Source organism: Typopeltis vanoorti, chromosome 5, assembly GCF_054136105.1.
Source record: "Typopeltis vanoorti isolate ZY-2024b chromosome 5, IOZ_Tvanoo_1.0, whole genome shotgun sequence".
NCBI lineage: Eukaryota > Metazoa > Arthropoda > Arachnida > Uropygi > Thelyphonidae > Typopeltis > Typopeltis vanoorti.
In genome coordinates, this window is record NC_143553.1 from 54,936,129 (window position 1) to 54,961,034 (window position 24,906).

A 24,906-nucleotide genomic window follows, 5' to 3' on the forward strand; every position below is an offset into this window, starting at 1 on the left:
ATTCCTAAGCATATGAAATTTCCACCAGGTGTCTTTGTTCGCGCCAATCAGAAAGGTTGGATGGATGAAGAAGGTGTACAGTTGTGGCTGGATCAAGTATGGAGCATACGTTCAGGTAGCTTGTTACGTCAACAAAGCATGCTAGTCTGGGATATGTTCCAGGCGCATTTGATGGAGGCAAGCAAAGAGAAAGCACGTGAGCTATGTACAGACCTAGCAGTCATACCGGGTGGTCTAACTTCCATTTTGCAGTCGCTTGATGTCAGCTTGAATAAGCCATTTAAAGATCACTTACGTGAAAAATGGAGAAAATGGATGTCATCTGGTTTGGTGAAGATGACAAAGGATGGAAATTTTCAGAAACCTAAGATCACCCTAGTCACCAGCTGGGTTAAAGAAGCATGGGATTTGATACCATCTGAAATGATTCAGCGCTCATTTTTTAATTGTGGAATAAGTAATTCAATGGATGGATCCGAAGATCACATCATATACGAAAGTAAGGATGATGCACAACAAAATGGAGAGCACGAAGATGACGACGACAACTGCTACACTGATGACGCAATCCCTACAGATGAATTTATAAATGAAATGTTTGATGACTCAAAAGATGAAGAAGAATTTAAAGGATTTTGACATTTTGTTTTAAATAAATATTTCTTTCATTAATTCGTATTGTATTTTGACATTTTGTTTTAAAATAAATATTTCTTTCGTTAATTCGTATTATTATTTATAATGTTGTGGAACAAGATTAACAAATCGCATTATACATGGACATGGCATTTTAGGGCTAGTTTTCAAACAAAATTTCTAGTTTGCATTATACGTGGATCGCATTATACATGATAATATATGGTAAATGGATGAATATCATCATCAAGCTGAAGCTGCAAAAAAAGAAACATTTGTGGAAGAAATTTAAGGAGAAAGGTGACCTGCAGGCACATGAACAGTACAAGGCAAATGCCAGATGGGTAACTAGTGCGGTAAGAAAGGCAAAATCAGATTATGAAAGGAAGTTAGCAATGAAGACTAAAGAGAATAAACAGTTCTTTTGATATGCTGCAAGTAAAAGAAAGATTTTAAGGAATGCTGATGGTAGGGAGGTAACTGAATCAGTTGAATTAGTAGAATTACGAAGTGAACGAACATTTTGCAAGAGTATATCATTTGTTTATATATTATATTTATAATATAATTTAAATATATTTTATAAAGTAGAAAATATATTTTATAATTTTATTAACATCAACATTTGCTCTCTGCTCCCTAGTCAATTCCTAGCAAACTAGAAATTTTGTTTGAAAACTAGCCCTAAAATGCCATGTCCACGTATAATGCAATCTGTTAATCTTGTTCGTAACATTATAAATAATACAATACAAATTAACGAAAGAAATATTTATTTTAAAACAAAATGTCAAAATCTTTTGAGTCATCTGCTTATGCCTCCCTCTTAAGTAGAGAGAGTAGAGAGTTTATTGAGATTATAGTAGTCAAAAGGTAAGTTGTTTTTGAAAACAATTAGAAATAATTTATTCATTTTTCTGGTTTATTATTTTTATGAGTTTTGTTTTGTTAATTGCTTGTGTAGATTTAAAAGCTTTTTTTATATTGTATTGTACATTATGGCACATTATGCAACACATGCAGAATGTATTTTTCACATGCTACAAAATACACATTTGCCTATTCACTTCATAGAGTGAAGAGAGATGGAGAGAGTGAAGCTGGTGAGTGCATTTATCAGAGATATTATGAGAGTGAGTGCCAGAAGTGTGGTGAGATTAAGAAGAATGACAGCAGAGAATTGATGGATGAAAGATGAGAAAATGCAAGCATGAATGTTGGCAAGTTTGTTGCAAGTCAAGTATGAGAAGCAAGTGAAGGTATATGCAGTATGTGATACAGGAGAAAATTTAAATAATTACAAAATGATAATGAGAGAGCGAGATGCCACACTTATGTGAAGTTCTTCACAGAACAAAATGTGAGATAGAATAGTTGGAGAAATGCCTAACTGGTGGTGGGTATTTCTCCAATGTCAGAGAAACCATAGAAGGGAGGAGATGTGAAGGGGATAAAGCAGAGTATGAAAGAGGGAGAATAAAGATTGAATTTTGTATTTTGATTCCATGATAACAGCAGTGCTTTCCCACCTTGCTTTCCTGGGACAAAGATTAAGGATGTTAGTGATACTATGCAGATGCAGAGAGGGAAATTGAAATGAAAGAGATGATTCATTTTATGATCTTTTTCTTGACCACTAGTATTAATAAATTAAAGACTTAATTCTGTATGTTAGTCAAGTAAATAATAGTTTAATATCCGACATGTTTCACTGACTAATATCTGTCAGCATTTTAAAGGATACACTGGTAAGCAATGGAAAGCAACAAAAACTAGGAAACTAACCGACAATTCTAAAAATTATATAAAGTTATCACTGTGAGTGATACAATACACATGTCGCAAGCACTACGTTTTATTTGTTGAGATATTTATTGTAATTTTCATGAAAGTTCATTTCTTTTTTGTTAAATGACCTGATTCGAGTTTTCCATATATCTGGTAGGATTAGGCCTTGATTCTTATTTAAGTTACCTGTTGAACGGGCGACTGTAGCAGCTTCTTTAAATGTTCTGGAATGATAGTTCTCTTCTATGTAGGGCATATGACTCATATCCCATTCAATATTATGGTTGGTAGAGGCAAAGTGGGAAGAAAGGATTGATATATCTTGTCTGTTATTCCTTACATAGCCTATGTGTTCTTTCTTTCTTGTTTCAAAACTTCTAGATGTCTGTCCGATGTAATTGATACCGCATGAACAGTGTAAGCTGTAAACTCCAGAGTATTTGTAGAAAGGATGTCTGTCTTTTGGGGATCTTATAAACTTTTGAATGGTCTCAATAGGTTTGAAGGTTACTCTGATATTATATGGTTTTAGAAGAAGAGCTAAATTTTTTGGATATAGTACTAACAAATGGAATTGTTATAAAGCTGATGTATTGGGTTTCATTATTATTATTCAGGCCTCCATGGAGTCAAAAGACTCATCGTGGGAGGTCCCCCTCCTAAGAAACACAAAGTCTATCATACCACTCCTTGAACTCATTGACCATTCTTGCTCTCACCACTCCATCAGGCAATGCATTCCATGGTTCAACCACCCTCCATGCAAAGAAACCACTCCTCACCCTCTTTCTCACAGTTTCCTTTTGTAACTACCAGGGATGACTTCTTGTCTTCACTCCTTCCTGCTGTTCAACCAAGCGAAAGAACTTCCCAGTATCAACCCTGTAACCACCTCTCAACAGTTTAAAAGTCTCCGATGGCTTCTTGTCTTCACTCCTTCCCGCTGTTCAACCAAGCAAAAGAACTCCCCAGTGTCAACCCTGTAACCACCTCTCAACAGTTTAAAAGTCTCAATCATACCACCTCTCCTTCTTCTATCCACCAAACTCTGCAGTCCACATTCCCTCAGCCAGTCCTCATAACTATCATTGTACAGTCCTGAAACCATCTTTGTTATCCACCTTTGTACCCTTTCTACGGTTAATTTATCCCCTTCTAATCCTGGAGACCAAATCTGAGAACAGTAGTCAAGTGAGGTCTGATCAGGGTCTTATACAACGGAATGATAACACTTTTATCTCTTCAGGTCAGTGTCTTTCTCATTATTGCAGCAATCCTCTATGTTACCTTCACCACCTTTGCAATATGTCCCCTAAATTTCAGGTTTCTATCAATCATCAACCCAGATCTCTTGTCTCCCCTACTTCCTCCAGTATAACTCCTTCCACAGAGTATGCAGTGTCCCATCGATGTTTCCCAAACCTGAAGACATTACATTTTGCTGCATTAAACTGACATCCCCCATTCGTTTGCCCATCTATCTAGCTTATTCAAATCCTCTTGCAGGGCTGCTGCATCTGCACTATTACTAATAATCCTTCCCAGCTTTGCATCATCTGCAAACAACTGAATATCCCCTTGCAATCCACTGATATAAAGGTTAAACAATATAGATCCCAGTACTTATAACCCTCTGCTTCCTTGAAACTGCCCCACCATACACAACTCTCTGATACCTATCGGACAGCCAATTCTGAATCCAGTTGACCAATCTGACATCCAGACCCATGTGCTGCAACTTAAATATCAGCTTATCATGTGGCACCCTGGCAAATGCCTTTGCTAAGTCTAAGAAAATGGCAGTATATGCCTTTCCTTCATCTAATGCTCTTGTAACTTTATTATAAAAGGCTAGCATATTGCTAAAACAAGAGTGCCCCTTCACAAATTCATGTTGACTCTCACAGATAACATTACCCTCATCTGCCCAGTGCTGTATATGGTCCTTCACTGCTTTCTCCAAGATCTTACTAACTACTGATGACACATAAACTGGCCTATAATTAGACACTTCCAGTCTGCTACCACCCTTATGCAATGGCACTATCTTACCTTCCTTCCATTCCATGGGCACCTTTCCCGCAGCCAGACTTTCATTGAAAAGCCGGTCAAAGGCACTGCCTCATTGTCTTTGCAGTATGTCATGAAAGAGAATCTTGTTGATGATTCCTATAGGGTAGCCATTTAGGGATAAATTTCTGGATATTTTCATTAATTTTTCTTGTAAGTCGCCAGGGTCTGTGGTACACTGTATAGTTCTTTTTTTGAGCATATGGATAATGCTGAGTTTCTGGGATATGTGGTGAGACGAATCAAAATGGAGATAGCGTCCATTGTTAGTAGGTTTTCTATATACTGACAGGTTGATGCTATTGTCATTTTGTTTCTTAATAAGGACGTCTAGGAATGGAAGTTTATTATCTTTTTCTAGTTCCAATGTGAACTTGATAGTGTTGTGGAAGCAATTAATTTTGTTTAGATAATCTATCAGTTCTTCTTTTTAGTGATTCCAAATGATGAAGATGTCGTCAACATATCTAAACCATGTCTTTGGTTTAGTGGTAATTTGGAATAAAATTTGAGTTTCCAAATTTTCTAAGAATAGGTCGGCACAAGAAGGAGAGAGAGGGCTACTCATGGCTAATCCAGTAAGTTGTTTGTAGTAGGTTTTTTGCCATGTAAAATAATTCGAAGATAAACAATGCTTGAACAACTTGGTGATGTTTGATGGGAACAAGTTTTCTAAGATGTCGATGACTTCTGAAACTGGGATATTTGTGATTAGAGATGTGACATTCAGGCTAGCCATAATATTATCTTCAGAGATACGGACGTTTTTTAATTTCTCCAATAAATGTTACAAGAACACATTCACAACACAGATTCTTATATCAAGAACTCCCAACATTTCTTTCAGAAATTAAAAAAAAATTTTATCCCAAATTACCCTTAAACCAACCACATGGTTTAGGTATGTTGGCGACATCTTCATACCAGTGGAATGTGTTCCAGACATTTGCTAAGAGTTCGCCTTCACTCTACCATGGAGCATGAAGACAGATTTTTGATTATAACAACAAAATATAACGAACGCATCACAGCAGGTCAGCTTGCAAGTCAGCTTTATTCAAGCACAGGTATGCAGACATCTTAACAAACTGTGACAGGCAGGCCTATATGCCTGAAGGCCTGTAGTCTGCATCCCTTTATCCAGAGCTCATTGTTGAGCATGTTTTCAGTGGTGTTGTATCCATAAAAATTGGACAAAGCACCAATGGCTGATGTACTCTTTACAAATTAGTCATTTTAATCTTTCCTCTGATTCTAGATGACACTTGGATCTGGTGTGAAAGTGGTATTACTTACCAATGCCATAATGTTCTTGAAAGATATGGTAATCCTGGGGTAATGGTGTGGGGGAGGCATTATGCTTAATGGATGCACTGAGCTACAAATGCTGAAAAAGGGACTATGACTGGTGAATGATATTGCAATGAAGTTCTTCAATGTCACGTTCATCTGTTTCATGGTGCTATAGGTGAAGAATTCCTTTTTATGGATGACAGTGCCACACCACATTATACACGAGCAGTGGAGATATTTCTGGAGGCCGAGGATATTAATCAAATTGAGTGGCCAGCATGATCCCCAGATCTCAACCTGATAGAAAATGCTTGGGATGCAATAGGGAGACACATTGCTGCTCGAAATTTCCCTCCAGAAAACAAACATAGCCTTATCCCTGCTCTGAAGGAGAAGTAGACCAGTTTGCCTCAAGAACTCCTTAATCACTTGGTGCTAAGCATGGTACAACATTGTGAGAGCTACATCGCAGTTAAGGGGGGTGGACATATTCCATAATGGGATGTCTCTCTGCATAGTTTTCTGTGAGCACTGTACATTAATTCCTTAATTACGTTCCTTAGGAAATTTGTTACTTTTGCCTAAAATGTATTGCAATTTAATTTATATGAAATTTATAACACATTTTTGTGTAATATAATTTATTGGTATTCTGGCAATATAATTTATGTCCATGTTTGGCTGTATGTAGTCATGAAAGTTTTTTTATATGCAAGTAAAAATGTAGTTCATCCTTAGCTTTTGGACACCAGTGTATTTTGCTAATGACAGCAGAATAATGGAAACAAAAATAAGAGCAGAGGTAAATCAGGAGGATAGAATGCAGAGGGCAGATTGTTTGATTCTATCTGGTGTCATATAGAGGCTGACATGATGAAATATATAGTTTGTTGCTACTATAGGCCAGCAGTATAATGGGAAAATATATATGGCATGTATTGGTAAATTAGAACGAGTGTAGGACAGATGAGTAATAACTATGGAATTTCAAATATGCAGATATAGACTGGAAAGAAAAGACATGGAATTTATATAGTTGCTAAGAGATAATTATGATCTACTCACAATTCCTTCGCTTGGGAAAAGCTATCATGTTGCCTTGACCTGGGAAATTGCCAGGCATAAAGCATTTTCTGTTAAGAAGAGGAATATGTGGAATTATAATGCACCTGATTATGAAAAACTGATGAGTCAGCTTAGAGCAGTGCCATGGCATATGAATTTGAGGGGGGTTCTGAAGGGAATTCGCTAGCATTGCATGGAAGATGGTCAAGGGGTATTTGAAGAAAGTAGAATTGACTGTAAATCCAAAGTCATGTGTATGAGGATAAATCAGGAGTTAGATTGATAAATAGCATCATTAATATAAAGAAAAAGGTTATCAGCAAGCCCATGAAGAATAAAAAGTATAGGCAAGAAGGCCAGAGCTAATTATGAGAGGAATCTAGCTGATGAGAGGAAATGAAATCCCAAATCGTTTTATCACTATGCGGAGAGTAAAAGGAAGAATAACTGTAAAAAGATGCTTTTAACAAATTCTGATAGCAGGGAGGTAACACAAACAAGCAAAATAGTTATACAGTGATCATTTTGCATGCATGTACCATCCAGGTGGAGATACTGCAATGCCAGATGTGACATTCACTAATGGGAGAAAATTGAGGTGGATAAATTGGAAGTGCTTATGACATTATTATTACTAGATCCCTCCAGAGAGTCAGTGACTCATCAAGTAAGGCTACATAATACTCATACCAGCCTTTTCTTGAATTCAGATGCTTTCTCCAAAGGCAATCCATTCTAATCACTCACACACACACACACACACACACACACACACACACTGCTCTAAGATAGAAAAAACTAGTTATCACCACTTACTTGACTGCATTCATTCTCAACTTTCATGGATGTCCTCTTCCCACCCTGTATAAATTTAAACATTCCATCTATTCCTCTTTCTCCTGCTTGCTGTTTCTGCCATCCACAAATTCCGAGTCTATCCTCATAATATACGTTGCACAGCTTGTTGTCATCTTTAGCACCCTCCACTGTATCTGCATTACCATAGAAACCAGGAGCTAGATCTGTGCTCAATAATCTACTTGGATTGCAGTCTGGCACCACCTGTTTATGAGTAGCATCCTCCAGTCTTTGACCCCCTGATGTATCCTGATGCTTTCTTAATTTTCCTGTCATTTTACTCCCATGAATTTTCCTATTAACATGATAGATGGCATAAAAAATTCTAGAGTCACTATGGTTATAAAAACCATCAAAAAAAATCTCAAAAAATATCCATACCGTCTTGTTCTGGGAAGTTGCTAAACCTGAAGCCAGAATGGAAAGAATGTTCCAAAGGTTCCAAAAGAATGGAAAGAGGGTAAGTTGGTAATGTTCTCTCTTTTTAATTCCTCATTGGAATTTCCATAGCTATTGCAATAATTCATGTTGCAGTTTTTGGAACAAAAACTATGTGAAACTGGAATAAAAATAAATAATTTACTAAGTAAATTAATTATTCACAAACCAGCATTTTGCCAGCTCAAACTAGCATTAACAAAGGCATTTTCAAGGTACACACTCAGTAAAGACTGAGAATGAAGTTCCTTTGATAATGCTAGATTGAGCTGGTGAAATAAAAGGATGTAAATACGAGGGATGTCCAGAAAGTAAATTTTGTTTTTAAATATTTTTACTACAGCGCTGCAATCGCAATGGTGGTGTGCATGCATGCTGGGTTTGCTGATTCCTTAACAAGACGTTGGTGCCATTTTCAGACATTCTCGCAATGCATACGCTTCTTGGTGTGTGTTTTTAATCGCCTGCCAAATGTAAAATCAAATCACCCGCCACATGTGAAATTAGGTCAGTTATCCGTTTCTTGAATGCAAGGAATGTTAAAACAGCTGAAATTCATCAGCAGATTATTGAGTTTTATGGAGAACATGCAATGAGAGATTCAATGGTACAAAGATGGTTAAGACTTTTTGATGTCTTACCCATCTTACTCTATTCACGATGATGAACGTAGCGGGCGACCATCTTCAGTGACTGACGATTTGGTGCATTCAGTTGAAGAGAAGATTCGACAGAATACAGGATTTACTATGATGTCACTCTTGCTGCAATTTCCAGAAGTTTCACGTTCATGTCTTCATGAAATTGTGTCATAGAAACTGAATTATCAGAAATTGTGTGCACACTGGGTGTGCCGAAGTTGCTTACAGAACAACACAAAGTGAGTCAGCTGCGCAGTCCATTTGAATTCTTGACATGCTACCATGAGGATGCGATGCTTTTCTAAGTAGACTTATCACCGAGGACGGGACTTGGGTGTCGCACGCAACCTCTGAATCTAAACAACAGTCCATGGAGTGGGGGCACACCTCATCACCAGTCAAGACAAAATTGAAGACAATGATTTCCACTCAGAAAATCATGTGCACAGTGTTTTGGGACAGACAAGGAATTTTTCTGGTAGACCTCTTGGGTTAAGGCTCCACAATCAATGTGAGTATATACTGCCAAACCCTTAAGAAACTGCATCGTGCTATCCAGAATAAACGATGTGACATACTTACCAGGGGCATTGTTTTGATTCATGATAATGCCCGCCCACACATGGCCAGCGTAACACAACAACTTATTGCCACCTTCAGCTGGGAACAATTCCATTATCCCCCATATAGTCTTGACCTCGCACCAAGTGACTTTCACCTGTTCAAACATCTGAAATCTTTCCTTGGTGGCTGGTGGTTTCAAAAAGATGAGGTCAAAGACGCAGTCAATACATGGTTTGCATCACAGGTGGCAACCTTCTACGACGAAGGTATACAACTCTTGGTGCTCCACTATGATAAGTACCTGAACAATAGCAGAAATTATGTAGAAAAGCAGTGAAAGATGTCTACTTAAATTTCCAATAAAATTTTTATTGTAAGTATATTTTTGTTTCTCTGACAGCCCATCGAAACTTACTTTCTAGACGTTCCCTTGTAATTAATTTACTTAGTAAATTATTTGTTTTCATTCAAGTTATACATAGTTTTTGTTCCAGAAACATCAATACGAATCACTCTTCTTAATAATGAATGCAATACTTTTTTTTTTTTCTTTTTTTTTTCATTTGTCTCACATCTTGTGTTTCCATGTACACTAAAGGACTATGTTCTCCTTCCTGGATGGAAATTAATCGGGCAGACTGGAAAATGTCAGAGTCAATCATACACTTATCAATAACACAAAATTAGTAGATTTTATTGTTCAGGCAGCAACAACTGCAGTTGCAAAAACATCATCTTGATTTCCACCCTCCACCCTATCCAAAACTGTGAGGGAACCCCAAGTGTCAAACTAGAGCAGATGGGGGTTGGATATTAGATTAGTGCATTGGATTGGAGACTGGCTATCTGATAGGTATCAACAAGTTGTCTATGGGGGAGCGATATCCAGGAAAAGGAAAGTCACTAGTGGAGTGCCTCAGGGGTCTGTTTTGGGGCCATTACTGTTTAACTTGTATATTAATGATATTGGTGAAGATTTGGATGGAGATATTCAGTTGTTTGCAGATGATGCAAAGTTGGGATGAACCATGAAGCATAGTGAAGATGTTGTGGCCTTACAAGAAGACTTGAATAAATTGAGTGATTGGGCACGGAAATGGAGATGCGAGGTCAATGTTGCAAAATGTAAGGTTTTAAAATTTGGAAAACAAATATGGGATGCAGAATTTATGCTTGGTGAGGATATATTGTTGGAGGTGGAAGAAATAAGAGATCTGGGGGTGATAGTGGATAAGGATCTGAAATTTAGGGGACACATAGCCAAAATTGTGAAGACAACACAAAGGCTTCTTGGGAATGATGTGGAGGACACTGACATGTAGAAGTAGGGAGATTCTTGTTCCGTTGTATAAGGCTTTGATTAGGCCACACTTGGACTATTGTGCCCAGATTTGGTCACCTGGTTTTCAGAAGGATGAAGAGATGTTGGAAAGGGTCCAAAGGTGATTGACTAAGGTAGTTTCTGACCTCTGGAATGTCGAGTTTGAGGAAGAGTCTGGTGGACAGAAGGAAGAGGAGAGATATGATAGAGACCTAAAGTTGGTAAAGGGTTGTTATAGGATCAATGCTGGAGAAGTTCTACATAAAATAGTGGGAGATAGGGGGAGAACCAGAGGTCATCCCTGGAAACTGTATAAAGAGGGTGTGAGTAGGAGGAGTGAGAAGCAGGTTTTTTCGTGCAGAGTTGTAAATGATTGGAATGCCTTGCCTGAGAGTGTGGTTTCTGCAAGGAGTTTGAGTGTGTTTAAGACATGGTATGATGAGCTGTGTGTGTGTGTGTGTGTGTGTGTGTGTGTGTGTGTGTGTGTGTGTGTGTGTGTGTGTGTGTGAGTGAGTGAGTGAGTGAGTGAGTGATAAAAGGACCTTCCAGATGAGTCTTTGACTTCTGGAGGTCTTGGAGTGATAATAATATTTTAGCTTTCATTTTGTAATGGTTTCTTCTCTATCCTATAACATTCTGTATTTTCGTAAATTGATAAGCTCTCAGTTTTTATAAATAATGAAAAATCTTTTAATACATTATGAAGTTATGGTTAAGTAATTATAATTCTGTAACAAAATAAATAAATAAACGTACAAAAAAATCTTACTTCTGATGAGCTGTTTAATATTTCTCTTTATTCTAGTTGTTTAATTTGGGAAAAAAAAAACTGACAATTCATTAACTATTGCTATTACTACTACTATTAATAAAATCAGTTCTAAGAACTGCAGTTTGCTTTTAATAATGTTTAGATTCTGATCACCAAACATACGTATTCTTTATATATTTTTAAATAATTTTCAGGCATTAGCAAAAGTCAGTAAATCTGGAGAATTTGTAGAAGATTATGTTTTGATTGAAGAGGTTCAAAGAGGATGGGAGAAAAAGATCTCAGAAAAATCAACAACTCAAAGAATTCTAGATCCTGATGAACATCCACTGGAGTCTCAGGCTCACTGGCAAGGAGAAGGAAGATTTATTCTAAAAAAGTTAGCAGATGTAAGTTAGCATAATTTTGGAAAAATATTCTTTAAGAAGCTTTTAACTACCATGTAGTCAGGAAGTACAGAAAATCATCAAAATCAATGATTCAGTTATTTCAATATGTCTTTAAATCATTACACAGTATTTAATATTTTCGATAATGAATAAGTTGGTTAAATGGTACAACATGACAGAATTTCTGGGAAGTCGACTAGTTAAACAAGGCCCTAAAGTGAGCCCTAGAATAAAAAAAGAAATCTTTATTTGTGTGATTAGAAGTCTATTTTTCTTGAAAGTAGCTTTAAATATATTGTGAATATTCTTGTAGATAAACTTATACACTGGTACTACATAACTGTCAGATTTTTGGGAAAGACAATATATACTAAAATATTAATTAAAAACTTTAATTATAGTAAAATATTATAGTATAATTAGTATAGTATAGTATACTTTAATTAATACTATATTTCAGTAATGTAACATTACCGAAATATAGGAAGTATTAATTAGTTTTTTAATTAATTATTATTATTATTCCTGATACCTCCAAGGAGTCCGAAGACTCATCGCGGGAGGACATCTTCAACTGTCTCTACACCTTACCTCTACTACGAATCAACGCCATCTACCGCCCACTTCCAACACCACCACAACTAGTAATTTTTGTCTGTAAATTGCGTGTGTTCTGAAGGGCCGATTTGTATGTATGCGGGATGAAAAACCCGAGTTTCCGGGAGAAAAAACCCTGCTAACTCACCATCGATTGAAATCGACCAGATAAAGATTCCTCCCGTCACGACGAGAATCGAACTTAGGCTTATTCCAATCGAAGGGCGCAATGTACCGTCGTTCTTCCAATTGCGCTACGGAGGCGCTTAAAAAACTATATAAAGATTCCTCTCTAATAACTAATATTTAAGGAATTGACAGCGTATACTGGAAATATAGATTAAATATTAAACATGAAGAAGTTGGCCAAGGGTGGGGAAAGTGGTGAACCCATGGCTGTCCCCTCTATCTGTTTGTAGAACCACTTTCCCCACCCTTGGCCAACTTCTTCATGGAGATGTTTGAAGAGAAAGCCTTAAACTCAGCCCCACAAAAACCTACCATATGGCTTCGCTATGTTGATGATGTTTTCGCTATTTGGCCACATGGCCCGGATTCACTCCTCTCCTTCCTAACACACTTGAACAACCAACACCCTAGAATCAAATTCACCCTGGAAAAAGAGGAAAACAATAACCTCCCCTTCCTAGACACACTAGTCACCCGCCAACCTGATGGAACCTTGGTTTTCTCAGTTTATAGAAAACCCACCCATACAGGCAGATACATTCACCAACAATCCCCCCCCCCTCACAACAATATGGAGTTATTAAAACATTATTCAACAGGGCAAAAATAATCTGTTCTAATAATCAAGCCCTAACCACTGAACTAAATCACATCCGTGACACTTTCTCAGCCAACGGCTACCCCCTCCAAAAAATCCAAAAAATACTTAACCCAGTTATCCACAACCCACCACCCCCTTCCCTTCACAAAAAAGATTACTCTAAATCCATCACTATTCCCTACATCAGAGGCACCTCAGAAAAAATCAATAAAATCTTAAAAAAACATGACTTGACCACTTGTTACAGACCACATAGAAAACTGGCATCCCTTATCCGCTCCACCAAAGACCAACCACTTCCCCTAGACCTACCTGGTGTATACCAGGTCCCTTGCAGCTGTAAACTGTCCTACTTTGGCCAAACAGGCAGGACAGCAAATATCAGAATCTCAGAACACAAGGATTACATCCGATTTCACCAGTACATCCACTCTGGGCTTGCAGACCACGCTCTGGATACTCGCCACAGAATAAGATGGAAGAAAGCCACAGTAATACACCGCAGCAAGTTCAAGTATGAAAGACTATTCATGGAATCAGCCTCGGCCCTTAGGAACATGCCAAACCTCAACAAATTTGGATGCATGAAACTGCCCCAAATTTGGGAAACTTTTATCAAAAGAACTTCAGCCCAAAGGCCAAGAACTACCAATATAGCCCGCCAGGGGGCACCATCAGGACTTTAGGAAAACGCTAGCGTCTTAGCCTCAGTCTCATTTGTTGTATTAGTACTTGTGTGCACGTGTCTTTTTAGTAAGTTCCCAAGAAGATGGCAACGTAACGTTCGCCGAAATATCGGAAAGTGTATATTAAAGTTTATTTAATCAATATTTCCAGTATACGCTGTCAATTCCTTAAATATTAGTTATTATGTCTAACCAGCGTATAAGCCTCTCAACAAGAATAAAGATTCCTCTCGTGAAGACGAGAATCAAACATCTGCCTTTTCCAGTCGAAGGGCGCAATGTACCGCAGTTCTTCCAATTACGCTACGAAAGCACTATATGTTGTCTTTCCCAAAAATCTGACACCTATGTATTGTGAATAGTTTCATAAATTAAGATTATACTTTAATGATCTTAAAATGAACATAATACAGCTTAATTGCATTATATAAGAGGCAAGGTCATACTTGTTATATAGAGATATAACAGGTTAATGAGAGCCAAGAAATTGTTTATGAAATTCAACATGTATGATTTTGTACAACATTGTGTGTGTGTGTCTTTCACGTGACTCCCACCTACAAAATGTTGCAAACCTACAGTATATTAGTACTATGGATTGCCAAGTTATTTTTTTATTTGTTTTATTTATTTTTACATAATCTGGAAACCTTGCTCTAGAGATCAAGCACAGAACTTTTTCAAGCCACTTTAAGCCTGTAATAAATGAGACAGTGGTCTTGCACTATGTGATGAAATTCATCTTCTCCCTAAAAACAAAACATCCACAAACATATGTGCACAAGTGGACTTCAAACCCATGCCCTATTGGTTGGAGAGCAAAAATGCTATTCATTTGATCCACGAGACCAACAGATTTGTTAACAGGAATGTTAAAGAGTGAATATCAAAATTGTGTCAAAGAAGTGTGGTTTTCATCCAAGGCAAAATAGTATCATTGTGATTGATAGTGACAAAGAGGACAAAAATGTTAGTGTCAGAAAGCATTATTGTTATTTTTACATGATACCTCCAAGGAGTGCTTGGACTCATCATAGGAGAGCGTATACACAACTCACCATCAACTATGACACCACTACTACCATCAAACACACAATGCTCACTAATAATATTTTTTTTGTCTGTATATCGTGTATGTTTCCTAGGCCAGTTTTCCTGTATGCGAGATGAAAAGTTCGTGTCTCTAGGCAGAATATGGTGGAGAGAACATGCAGATCAGTTTTGGACTTGGTCATAGTCATCTTAGTCGTAATCAGATCCTCTGATTACGACTAAGATGCTATACTTCCTGTCAGTTGGTGAAAGTGACCATGTAGTCTACTTGGAGAATGAGTAAGCATGTAGAAGTATCAAGCTGGTCACTTAAAGAAGGAATTTATGTGGAATTATAAGACAGGCAACTATCATGAACTCATAAACCAGTTTGAAGCAGTAAAATTGAAGAAAGAATTTCAAGGAAAAGAAAAAAAAAGAAAAGGGGTGGTGGAATTTGATACTGGCATCTCCCATGAAGAGTGAAACATGCCCAAACTGAACGCAGATGGTAAATAGGTAGACATCATGACTTCTCAACACTGTATCGCAATCGATGAACATGGGTAAATGTGGCAATCTTAGCAACTTTGATTGTGGAAGCATTAACACCACAAGACAGATGGATCATTCTATCCCCCAAGTGGTAAGAATCCTAGAGTTCTCGTGGGCAACCGTATCAAGGATCTACCGCGCATATACCATCAACAGACATACCAATGCCCAGCAAGCAAGTGGTAGCCAACCACATTCCATTGATGACCAGGCTGACGTAGACCTGTCTAGGCTCATACAGACCAACTGCAGGGCAATGGTGGCACAAATCACATCCACTTTCAATACTGGAGGACCAAGTGGTGTCAGTGAGCAAACAGTATGGCGTACCATGCATACCATGGGCTGTGGGAGCTGACATCCTACTTGTGTACCACTGTTGACAGCTCGTCATTGGACATTGCACCTGGTCGAAACCATCAAAACTGGACCTCTGTAGAGCGGACCAGGGTCATGTTGTCTGATGAATCCCATTATCAGTTGTACCAAGCTGATGGGAGGATGTGGGTGTGGCATTGACAGCATGAGACCATGCTCCCATCGTGCCAGATCAGCTCTGTTCAAGGAGGTAGTGGCTCTTATGTATATTCTTCATCAGAATAAATGATATAAAATAAACTATATTTTCTTAAAATAAAATATTATTTAATTGAAATAAATGAGTAGCTATTAGCTTCAACTTCGATTATATCCAATTTCAGTAATGCAGTAGCAAATAAATTAATCTGAACAAGCCAAATTTTCATCAAATTTTTGGTTTTGGTTTACTGTTTTTGGTTGAGTGTTGTGTGTTTTAATTGTCTCTACGATGTTTATTAATAGTGTAAACAAGTTGACATTCACAGTGTTTTATTCATTTTGTGCAGCTATAATATGGATGTATCTTCATATTAAGCATTAACCTAACCTAACCTAACCTAACCTTTTCTCTTGACAGAAAAGGAAAATGTGGGCGAAAAAGGAAAACTACACTTAAGATCATTTACTAGTTAGGAAAAGCAAAAGGAATCCAAGATTGTCTGCTGTAGACTTAAATACAGACTTGGCAATTAGTGGGATTAATGTTTCTGACATGACAGTCCATCAAAGATTGTTGGAAGCAGGGAGGACTACCTGCAGACCAAAAAAAGAAATAACTTTTGACATAGGCTATGCAGAAAAAGAGCCTCCAGTGGGCAAAAGTGTACAAAGATTGGACTCTTGCGAAGTGGAAGGAAGTCATATTCTCAGATGAGAGCCATTTCTTTGTCCAAGGAGGGCGAGTACCCTATGTTTGCATATCAACAGCTGAGAAGATTTCTCCTGCCCACCTTCAACAAGCTCCTAATCACCTATCTAAAAAGATGTTCTGCAGTTGTTTTACACATGATGGTCTAGGATCACTTGTTTTTGTTGGCAGTCTGATAAAAAATGACCAATACATAAAAATATTGGAGAAAAGAGTGGTCCTGTAGATTCAGAAAAACCAACAACTCAGCAGAAATCACAACATCCAACTGCTTCAGTGGCCAGGTAACTCTCCTGACATTAACCCAATAGAAAATTTGTGGGCCATATTGAAAGAGAGACGTGAAAATTAAATTATGATACAAAGGATAACTTAATAGCCGGCCTGGTTGGCTGAGTGGTTAGTGTATCTGCTTTCCAGCCAAAAGGCCACAGGTTCGAATCCCGCCGTGGGCATGGATGTTTGTGATTGTCTGTGAAAATAGCAGTAGTGGTGGTCAGCGGTAGATGGCATTGGCATAGATGATGAAGGTAGTTGCAGTTGGTGGAGACGGAAACTTGTGTAGATGCCCTCTCTTGATGGGTCTTTAGACTCCCTGGAGGTGTTGATAATGATACAAATGATAATGAAAATTATGATACAAAGGATAACTTAATAGCCGGCCTGGTTGGCCGAGTGGTTAGTGTATCTGCTTTCCAGCCAAAAGGCCACAGGTTCGAATCCCGCCGTGGGCATGGATGTTTGTGATTGTCTGTGAAAATAGCAGTAGTGGTGGTCAGCGGTAGATGGCATTGGCATAGATGATGAAGGTAGTTGCAGTTGGTGGAGACGGAAACTTGTGTAGATGCCCTCCCTTGATGGGTCTGTGGACTCCCAGGAGGTGTTACGTAATAATAATACAATCCATTATAAAATGTTCAGATATCCTGATATTGGCTGTCCTGCCTATTTGGCTACAGTAGGAAAGTTTGCAACTGCAAGGGACCTGATATACTCTAGGTAGATCTAGGCAAGTGGCTGGTCTTTAATGGAGCGGATAAGAGATGATTTTCATTTCTTGCAGAGCTTTGAATTCTTCTTTTGATAGGTTGCTTTTTGGTAGTTTGGCTTGGGTAAGAACACTGGCTGCATCCAGTCTGATATTGTTGGCAATACCTTTCTATGAATAGGATTATGATATCAAAAATTAAAAGAAATGAGCATACAAATCTGGATTACCTTTCCATGCAACCAATTGAAACCATCAGGTCAACTGGCAACTCACAAAAATGCAATACATAGAATTCACTAATTATGTATGTTAATTTAAGGAATCAAGTAAGATGATATGATGTCTGACCCATTGTAATAAAAACCAAGGCCTTATCTTAAATCAACTCTGAGCAGTAACATAAAGAATATACATGTTAATGAATTAGGTTACAAAACAAGGTATACTATATCTTATACTATACCACCTGTATATCTCATTCCTACATTCAACATCTGTCACATATTGAATGAATTAAATGATACCAGTTTATAATTCAGAATTCTCTTTGTAACATACCTATTTTTATTTGTGTTTTGTCTCAATCTGAAAAACTACACAATAAGACTGAACAAAACTAGTAATTTGATTAAGTGTTTTACATGGTTTACACCAACAATTAAAACTTATGAATACAAGAAGCTACAGGAATTTCAGTCATTATTACCCATTCCTCATGATGAATCTGCTTTTAGTAACTTTTGCAAAATTTGAAAGGTTGCATATTAAACAAAACATATTTCTGACCAGACTAAATTTCCACAAGAGATGCAGAGACAATGACATTATTTTAAAGTTTCCAAGAATGAAAAATCGCTTCAGAACAAAAAAAAATCTATTATTATTTACAAAAAAATAAAGTGTTAAAGAGATAGAAGCAGAAAACTTTGCTGAAAAACAGAATATTATGTTACAAAAGAAATTTAATAATCTCTTAAAAGGTAAATTTCATCAACAAACAACACTTCCAGCAGACAAAATAGTAATCAATTATTCCTCAGTCTTCTCTCCCAAATGCCACAGAGTATGTTAGCCAGAGGATTCACCTTTGCAATGTCTAACAAAGGTATGCCCACATTTGACAGAAGGACCTACACCAAATTCCTAAAGATTCTGCAGACATCACATGCCAGCCTGGTTGGGCAAGTGGTTAGTGTATCTGAATCCAAAGTGTATTCAAATCCTGCTGTGGGCATGGATGTTTGCGATTGTCTGTGAAAATACTAGTAGTGGTGGGCGGTAGATGGTATTGGTGTAGATGATGATGATAGTTGTGGTTCGTTGTAGTTGGTAGATTGAGTGGTGGAGATGGAGAGTTGTACAGTAGGTGCCCTTCATCGATGAGTCTTTGGACTTCTTGGAGGTGTCACATAATAAGAATTAACTTAGCAGCAATTCTAATCCTGTTCTAATTTTGGCCACCAATTTAAGCCTTCATCTAGAAATATCTCCAATGCTGAATAAAATGCTTTAAAAGATATTTTAAAAATAATTAACACAACCAATATTTGGATTATAAGATCATAGGTTTAATACATATATGTACAAATTCGTCAAATAGTTTCGCTAGCAAAACTGACTAGATCTGTCAAGACTAAACAGTGAAAAAACTAATAAATGCAAAAAAAAAACACGAAGGAATGCAGTAATGGTTTACAGCGGTTAGACAACAAAATTGGAAAGCACCGCGTGACATGGTATGCGTGACTTCAGTCATTATTATAAATACGCATTACATAGTTTTTGACATACTGTAGTTCTGCTAAACTTAATGAGTTAATAAGATTTTTCCATATATCCTTGGTTTCTATTAAGGTTGTTTCCTGTTTGTAGGACCACTGCAGCTTCTTTAAATATTCGACATATGTAATCTTTCTCCATGTATCTCATTGAGCTGTTATCCCAATCTATAGCATGGTTTGAAGTTGAGAAGTGATGTGCCAAACCTGAGGTGTCTGCTCTGTTATGATTAACGTCTCCGACACGTTCCTTCTGTCTAATTTCTAAGCTTCTCGAAGTTTGGCCTATGTATGATAGTCCACATGTACAAGGTATGCTATAAACACCTGCATATTTGAAAAAAGGTACACTGTCTTTAGGGGATCTTAAAAACTATCTAAGATCTCCTAAAGACAGTGTACCTTTTTTCAAATGTAGATGCTCACAGCATACCTTGTACATGTGGACTATCATACATAGGCCAAACTTCGAGAAGCTTAGAAATTAGACAGAAGGAACATGTTGGAGACGTTAATCATAACAGAAGACACCTCAAGTTTGGCGCATCACTTCTCAACTTTAAAGCATGCTATAGATTGGGATAACAGCTCAGTGCCATACATGGAGGAAGATTACAAATGTCGAATATTTAAAGAAGTTGCAGTAGTCCTACGAACAGGAAAAAACCTTAATAGAAACCAAAGCATAATATTAAAGGATATATATGGAAAAATCTTATTAACTCATTAAGTTTAGCGGAACTACAGTATGCCAAAAACTATGTAACACGTATTTATAATTATGATTGAAGTATATCGCTTCACGCATACCATGTCACGCGGTGCCTTCCAATTTTGTTGTCTGACCGTTGTAAACCGTTACTGCATTCATTCATTTTTTTGCATTTATTATTTTTTTTCACCATTTAGTCTTGACAAAGCTAGTCAGTTTTGCTAGCGAAACTAGTCGATGAATTTGTACATATATGTATTAAACCTATGGTCTTATAATCCAAATATTGGTTGTGTTAATTATAGTTAATAAAGACCAACTATAACTTTTCAACATGATATTTTAAAAAATAAAAGCATAACATCCTAATATTAACCTCCTACCGGCCGAGGTGAATGAAATAGTGTGACCAAACTGCACTTCTTATCCATGCTATTCAATGGTTGTTACAGAATCATATCCAGATTTAGCTGGACGTCTTTAGACATCATGGTCAGTTGGGGGGGGGGGGGTTAAAAGCTGACAAAGGAAATTCAACTAGAATTTTTGATTCAAATGAATATACAAAAAAGATGAATGATCTACTTAATGATACCAACACATACTGACAGTTAAATAGTTACCCAAGTTGGACAATTTATTATAAGACTAGCAACTTAATAATAGATCTTTGTAACTGGTCCAAAGAAATTAAAGAAAAAATTACTTAAAAATATCCTGTTATGCATGTGTCTGTGGGTTTATACACCCACCCACCCACACACACACACACAGTTCTTCAAAAATCCATAAGACATTTTGCTTAGACCCATTTTAGATGCCAGATATTACCTTTGTAAATATCTAGTCTACCAGCACCACATTAGGAAACACGTCACCTTATATAAAACGCTAAGGATTTTACAAACAAAATAAAAGACATTAAACTTATTATTATTATTACCCAAGACCCCATGGAGTCAGACTCATCTAGGAAGTCCTTTTCATACACACAGCTCATCATACTTTGCCTAAAACACACTCAAATTCACTGCACACACCACACTCTCAGACAAGGCATTCCAATCATTCACAACTCTGCATGCCAAAAAACCTGCCTCTCACTCCCTTGCTCACAACCTCCTTATACAGTTTTTTTTTATTATTATTATTATTCAGGCCTCCATGTAGTCAAAAGACTCATCATGGGGGGGGGGGGGGTCCTTCCCTAAGAAACAGAGCCTATCAAGACTCATCGTAGGAGGTCCCTCCTAGGAAACACAGTCTATCATACCACTCCTTAAACTCATTGACTGTTCTCGCTCTCACCACTCTATCAGGCAATGCATTCCATGGTTCAACCACCCTCCATGCAAAGAAACCACTCCTCACCATCTTGCTCTCAGTTTCCTTATCTTCCAGAGAGGGCCACTTGTCATCACTGTTCAACAGTGAAAGAACTCCCCAGTGTCAACCCTGTAACCACCTCTCAACAGTTTAAAAGTCTCAATCATATCACCTCTCCTTCTATCCACCAAACTCTGCAGTCCACATTCCCTCAGCCGATCCTCATAACTATCATTGGACAATCTTGAAACCATCTTTGTTATCTGCCTTTGTACCCTTTCCACAGTTAATTTATCTCCTTCAAATCCTGGGGACCAAATCTGAGAACAATAGTCCAAGTGTGGTCTGATCAGAGTCTTATACAACAGAATAATAACTCTTTCATCTCTGCAGTTCAGCGTCCTTCTCATTATTGCAGCAATCCTTTGTGTTACCTTCACTACCTTTGCAATATGTCCCCTAAATTTCAGATTTCTATCAATCATCAACCCCAGATCTCTTGTCTCTCCTACTTCCTCCAGTTTAACTCCTCCCATAGAGTATGCAGCATCCCATCAATGTGTCCCAAACCTGAAGACCCTTCGTTTTGCTGCATTAAACTGATACCCCCATTCATTTGTCCAACTATCTAGCTTATTGAAATCCTCTTGCAGGGCTACCACATCTGCACTATTACTAATAACCCTTCCCAGCTTCGCATCATCTGCAAACAACTGAATATCCTCCCCCTCCAATCCACTAACATTGTCATTGATATAAAGGTTAAACAATATAGGTCCCAGTACCTGAACCCTGTAGGACACTACTTTTAAACCTCTGCTTCCTTGAAACTTCTCCACCATACACAGCTCTCTGATACCTATCGGACAGTCAATCCTGAATCCAGTTGACCAATCTGCCATCCAGACCCGTGTGCTGTAACTTAAATATCAGCTTATCATGTGGCACCCTATCAAATGCCTTTGCTGTCCAAGAAAATAGCAGTATATGCCTTTCCCTCATCTACTCCTCTTATAACTTTATTATAAAAGGCTAGCATATTGCTAAAACAAGAGCGCCACTTCACAAGTCCATGTTGACTCACAGATGACATTACCCTCATCTGCCCAATGCTGTATACGATTCCTCACTAATTTCTCCAAATTTTTAACTACTGATGACACACAAACTGGCCTATAATTAGATATTTCCAGTCTGCTACTTCACTTATGCAATGGCACTATCTTACCTTCCTTCCATTCCCTGGGTGCCTTTCCTGCAGCCAGACTTTCATTGAAATGCCAGGTCAAAGGTGCTGTCAGTTCTTTAGCACATGCTCTCAAAACTCGTGGTGAAATACCATCCAGTCTCACAGCTTTACTGACAACCAGAGTACTCAGTATTTAGAACACACTCTCCTCCTGCACCTCTAAACCTTGAATCTGCCCTATCCCTCTAGTATTAAAATTTACTCCTCCAGGATGAAATACTCCAATAAAGTGTACATTGAACAATTCCACTATGTCCTCTGCATCAGCCACTCTATTCCCATTTTTATCCCACAATGTCATTCTTCAACAGGGATGACCTCTGATTCTTCTCTGATCTCCCACCTTTTGCCTAAAAACCTCTCCAACATTGATCCTACAACAACCCCTTACTAACTTGTAGATCTCTATCACATCTCCCCTCTTCCTTCTATCCACTAGACTGTAAATTGCATTTTTTCAACCTTTCCTCCTATTTGATATTCCAGAGGTCAGAAACTACCTTAGTCAGTTGCCTCTGGACTGTTTCCAACATCTCTTCATCCTTTTGAAAACCAGGTGAACAAATCTGTGCATAGTAGTCCATTTGTGGCCTAATCAAAGCCTCATACAATGGAACAAGACTATCCCTATTTCTACAAGTCACTGTCCTCTGCATCATTCTCAGAAGTCTTTTTGTTGTCCTTACAATTTTGTCAATCCTCTAAATTTCAGATCGTTATCCACTATCACTCCAAGATCTCTTATTTCCTCTACCTCTGACAATATATTCACACCAAATATAAATTCTATATCCCATCTTTGTTTCCCAAATTTAATAAACCTTACATTTCACAACATCGAACTCGTATCCCCATTCCTGTGCCCATTCACTCAATTTATTCACTTCTTCTTGTAAGGCCACAACATCTTCTCTACTCTTCATAGTTCACCCTAACTTTTCATCATCTGCAAACAACTGAATATCTCATTCAAATCTTTGCCAGTATCATTACTGTCAAGTTATGATATCATTAACTTGAATATCATTACCATTCAAGTTAAACAGTAATGGTCCTAAAACAAACCCCTGAGGTACACCACAAGTGCCTTTCCTCTTCCAGTATATTGCTCCCCCTCATACACAACTTGTTGATACCTATGAGATAGCCAGTCTTCGATCCCCTGCACTAATCTAATATCCAACCCCATCCGCTCTAATTTGACTATCAACTTATCATGCAGTAATATATCGAAAGCCTTTGTGAAATCTCAGTATACTACTGTGTATCCCTCTCTCCTCTACCTAAGGAAGCTGTCACCTTATTGCAAGTAAATAAGTAAGTAGATTACTAAAACATGATCTCCCTTTAGCAAATCCATGCTATCCATCAAAGATAATACCATTGTTGTCAACCCAATTCTGGATCCTAGTTCTCACTAGCTTCTCCAACAACTTAACCACAACACCTTACACACAGATAGGCCTATAATTTGATGCTTGAGTTTTATCACCTCCGTTATGAAGCAGCACAATCTTGCCCTCCTTCGGAACTCGACCCAGTGCAAAACTTATTTTTTTCCGTGTATAAGACAAACGCTACTTTTTTAAACCCAAAATTAAGAAACCAATATTTTAAACATAAAACAGAACACATTTGATATTTTTTTTAAATATTCAAATTATATTTAGTAAGTAGGTAACATTTTTAAGATACATACCAAAAAATTATGCATCACTCTCAATTCTGGGCAACTTGAAATTTAAAGAATATGACATTCATTTTTTATTTTTGGACATTTTTATGGGCTAGTGCTCAAAATATTGCTAATGCATTAACTTACCCTGCCAACGAGTTGCAGACGTATGAATGCTTTCAGAGTTCTGATTGATTTATTCAGAATCAGCAATTAATGACATCAATTTACAGAGTTAACAGAGGGAAGTGATTGGTGGAAGCCTGTTCGCGAAGACAAGGTACTGGCAGTTTCACCATGGCAACTGATGGTCTCTCAACCGGTTATCCCCCCCCCCGTGTAAAAGATGCCCCCAATTGAATACGTGGTGATATATTAACATCAAGTTTGCTCAACTCGCCATACACCTCTTGCTCGCTTAGTCAGTCTCTCCTCCCCATTATCAACTGCTC

General features: G+C 37.7%; 1 protein-coding gene across 1 annotated transcript in view; it reads left to right on the forward strand.

The window, feature by feature from the left end:
• The window catches only part of LOC150106422 (uncharacterized), a 766,385-nt gene that overhangs the window by 644,968 nt on the left and 96,511 nt on the right, over window positions 1–24,906 (forward strand). The window contains exon 44 of the mRNA XM_090392993.1: window positions 11,641–11,835. Coding sequence (XP_090249119.1) covers window positions 11,641–11,835 — 195 coding nt within the window. The remainder of the gene's footprint in view (window positions 1–11,640; window positions 11,836–24,906) is intronic.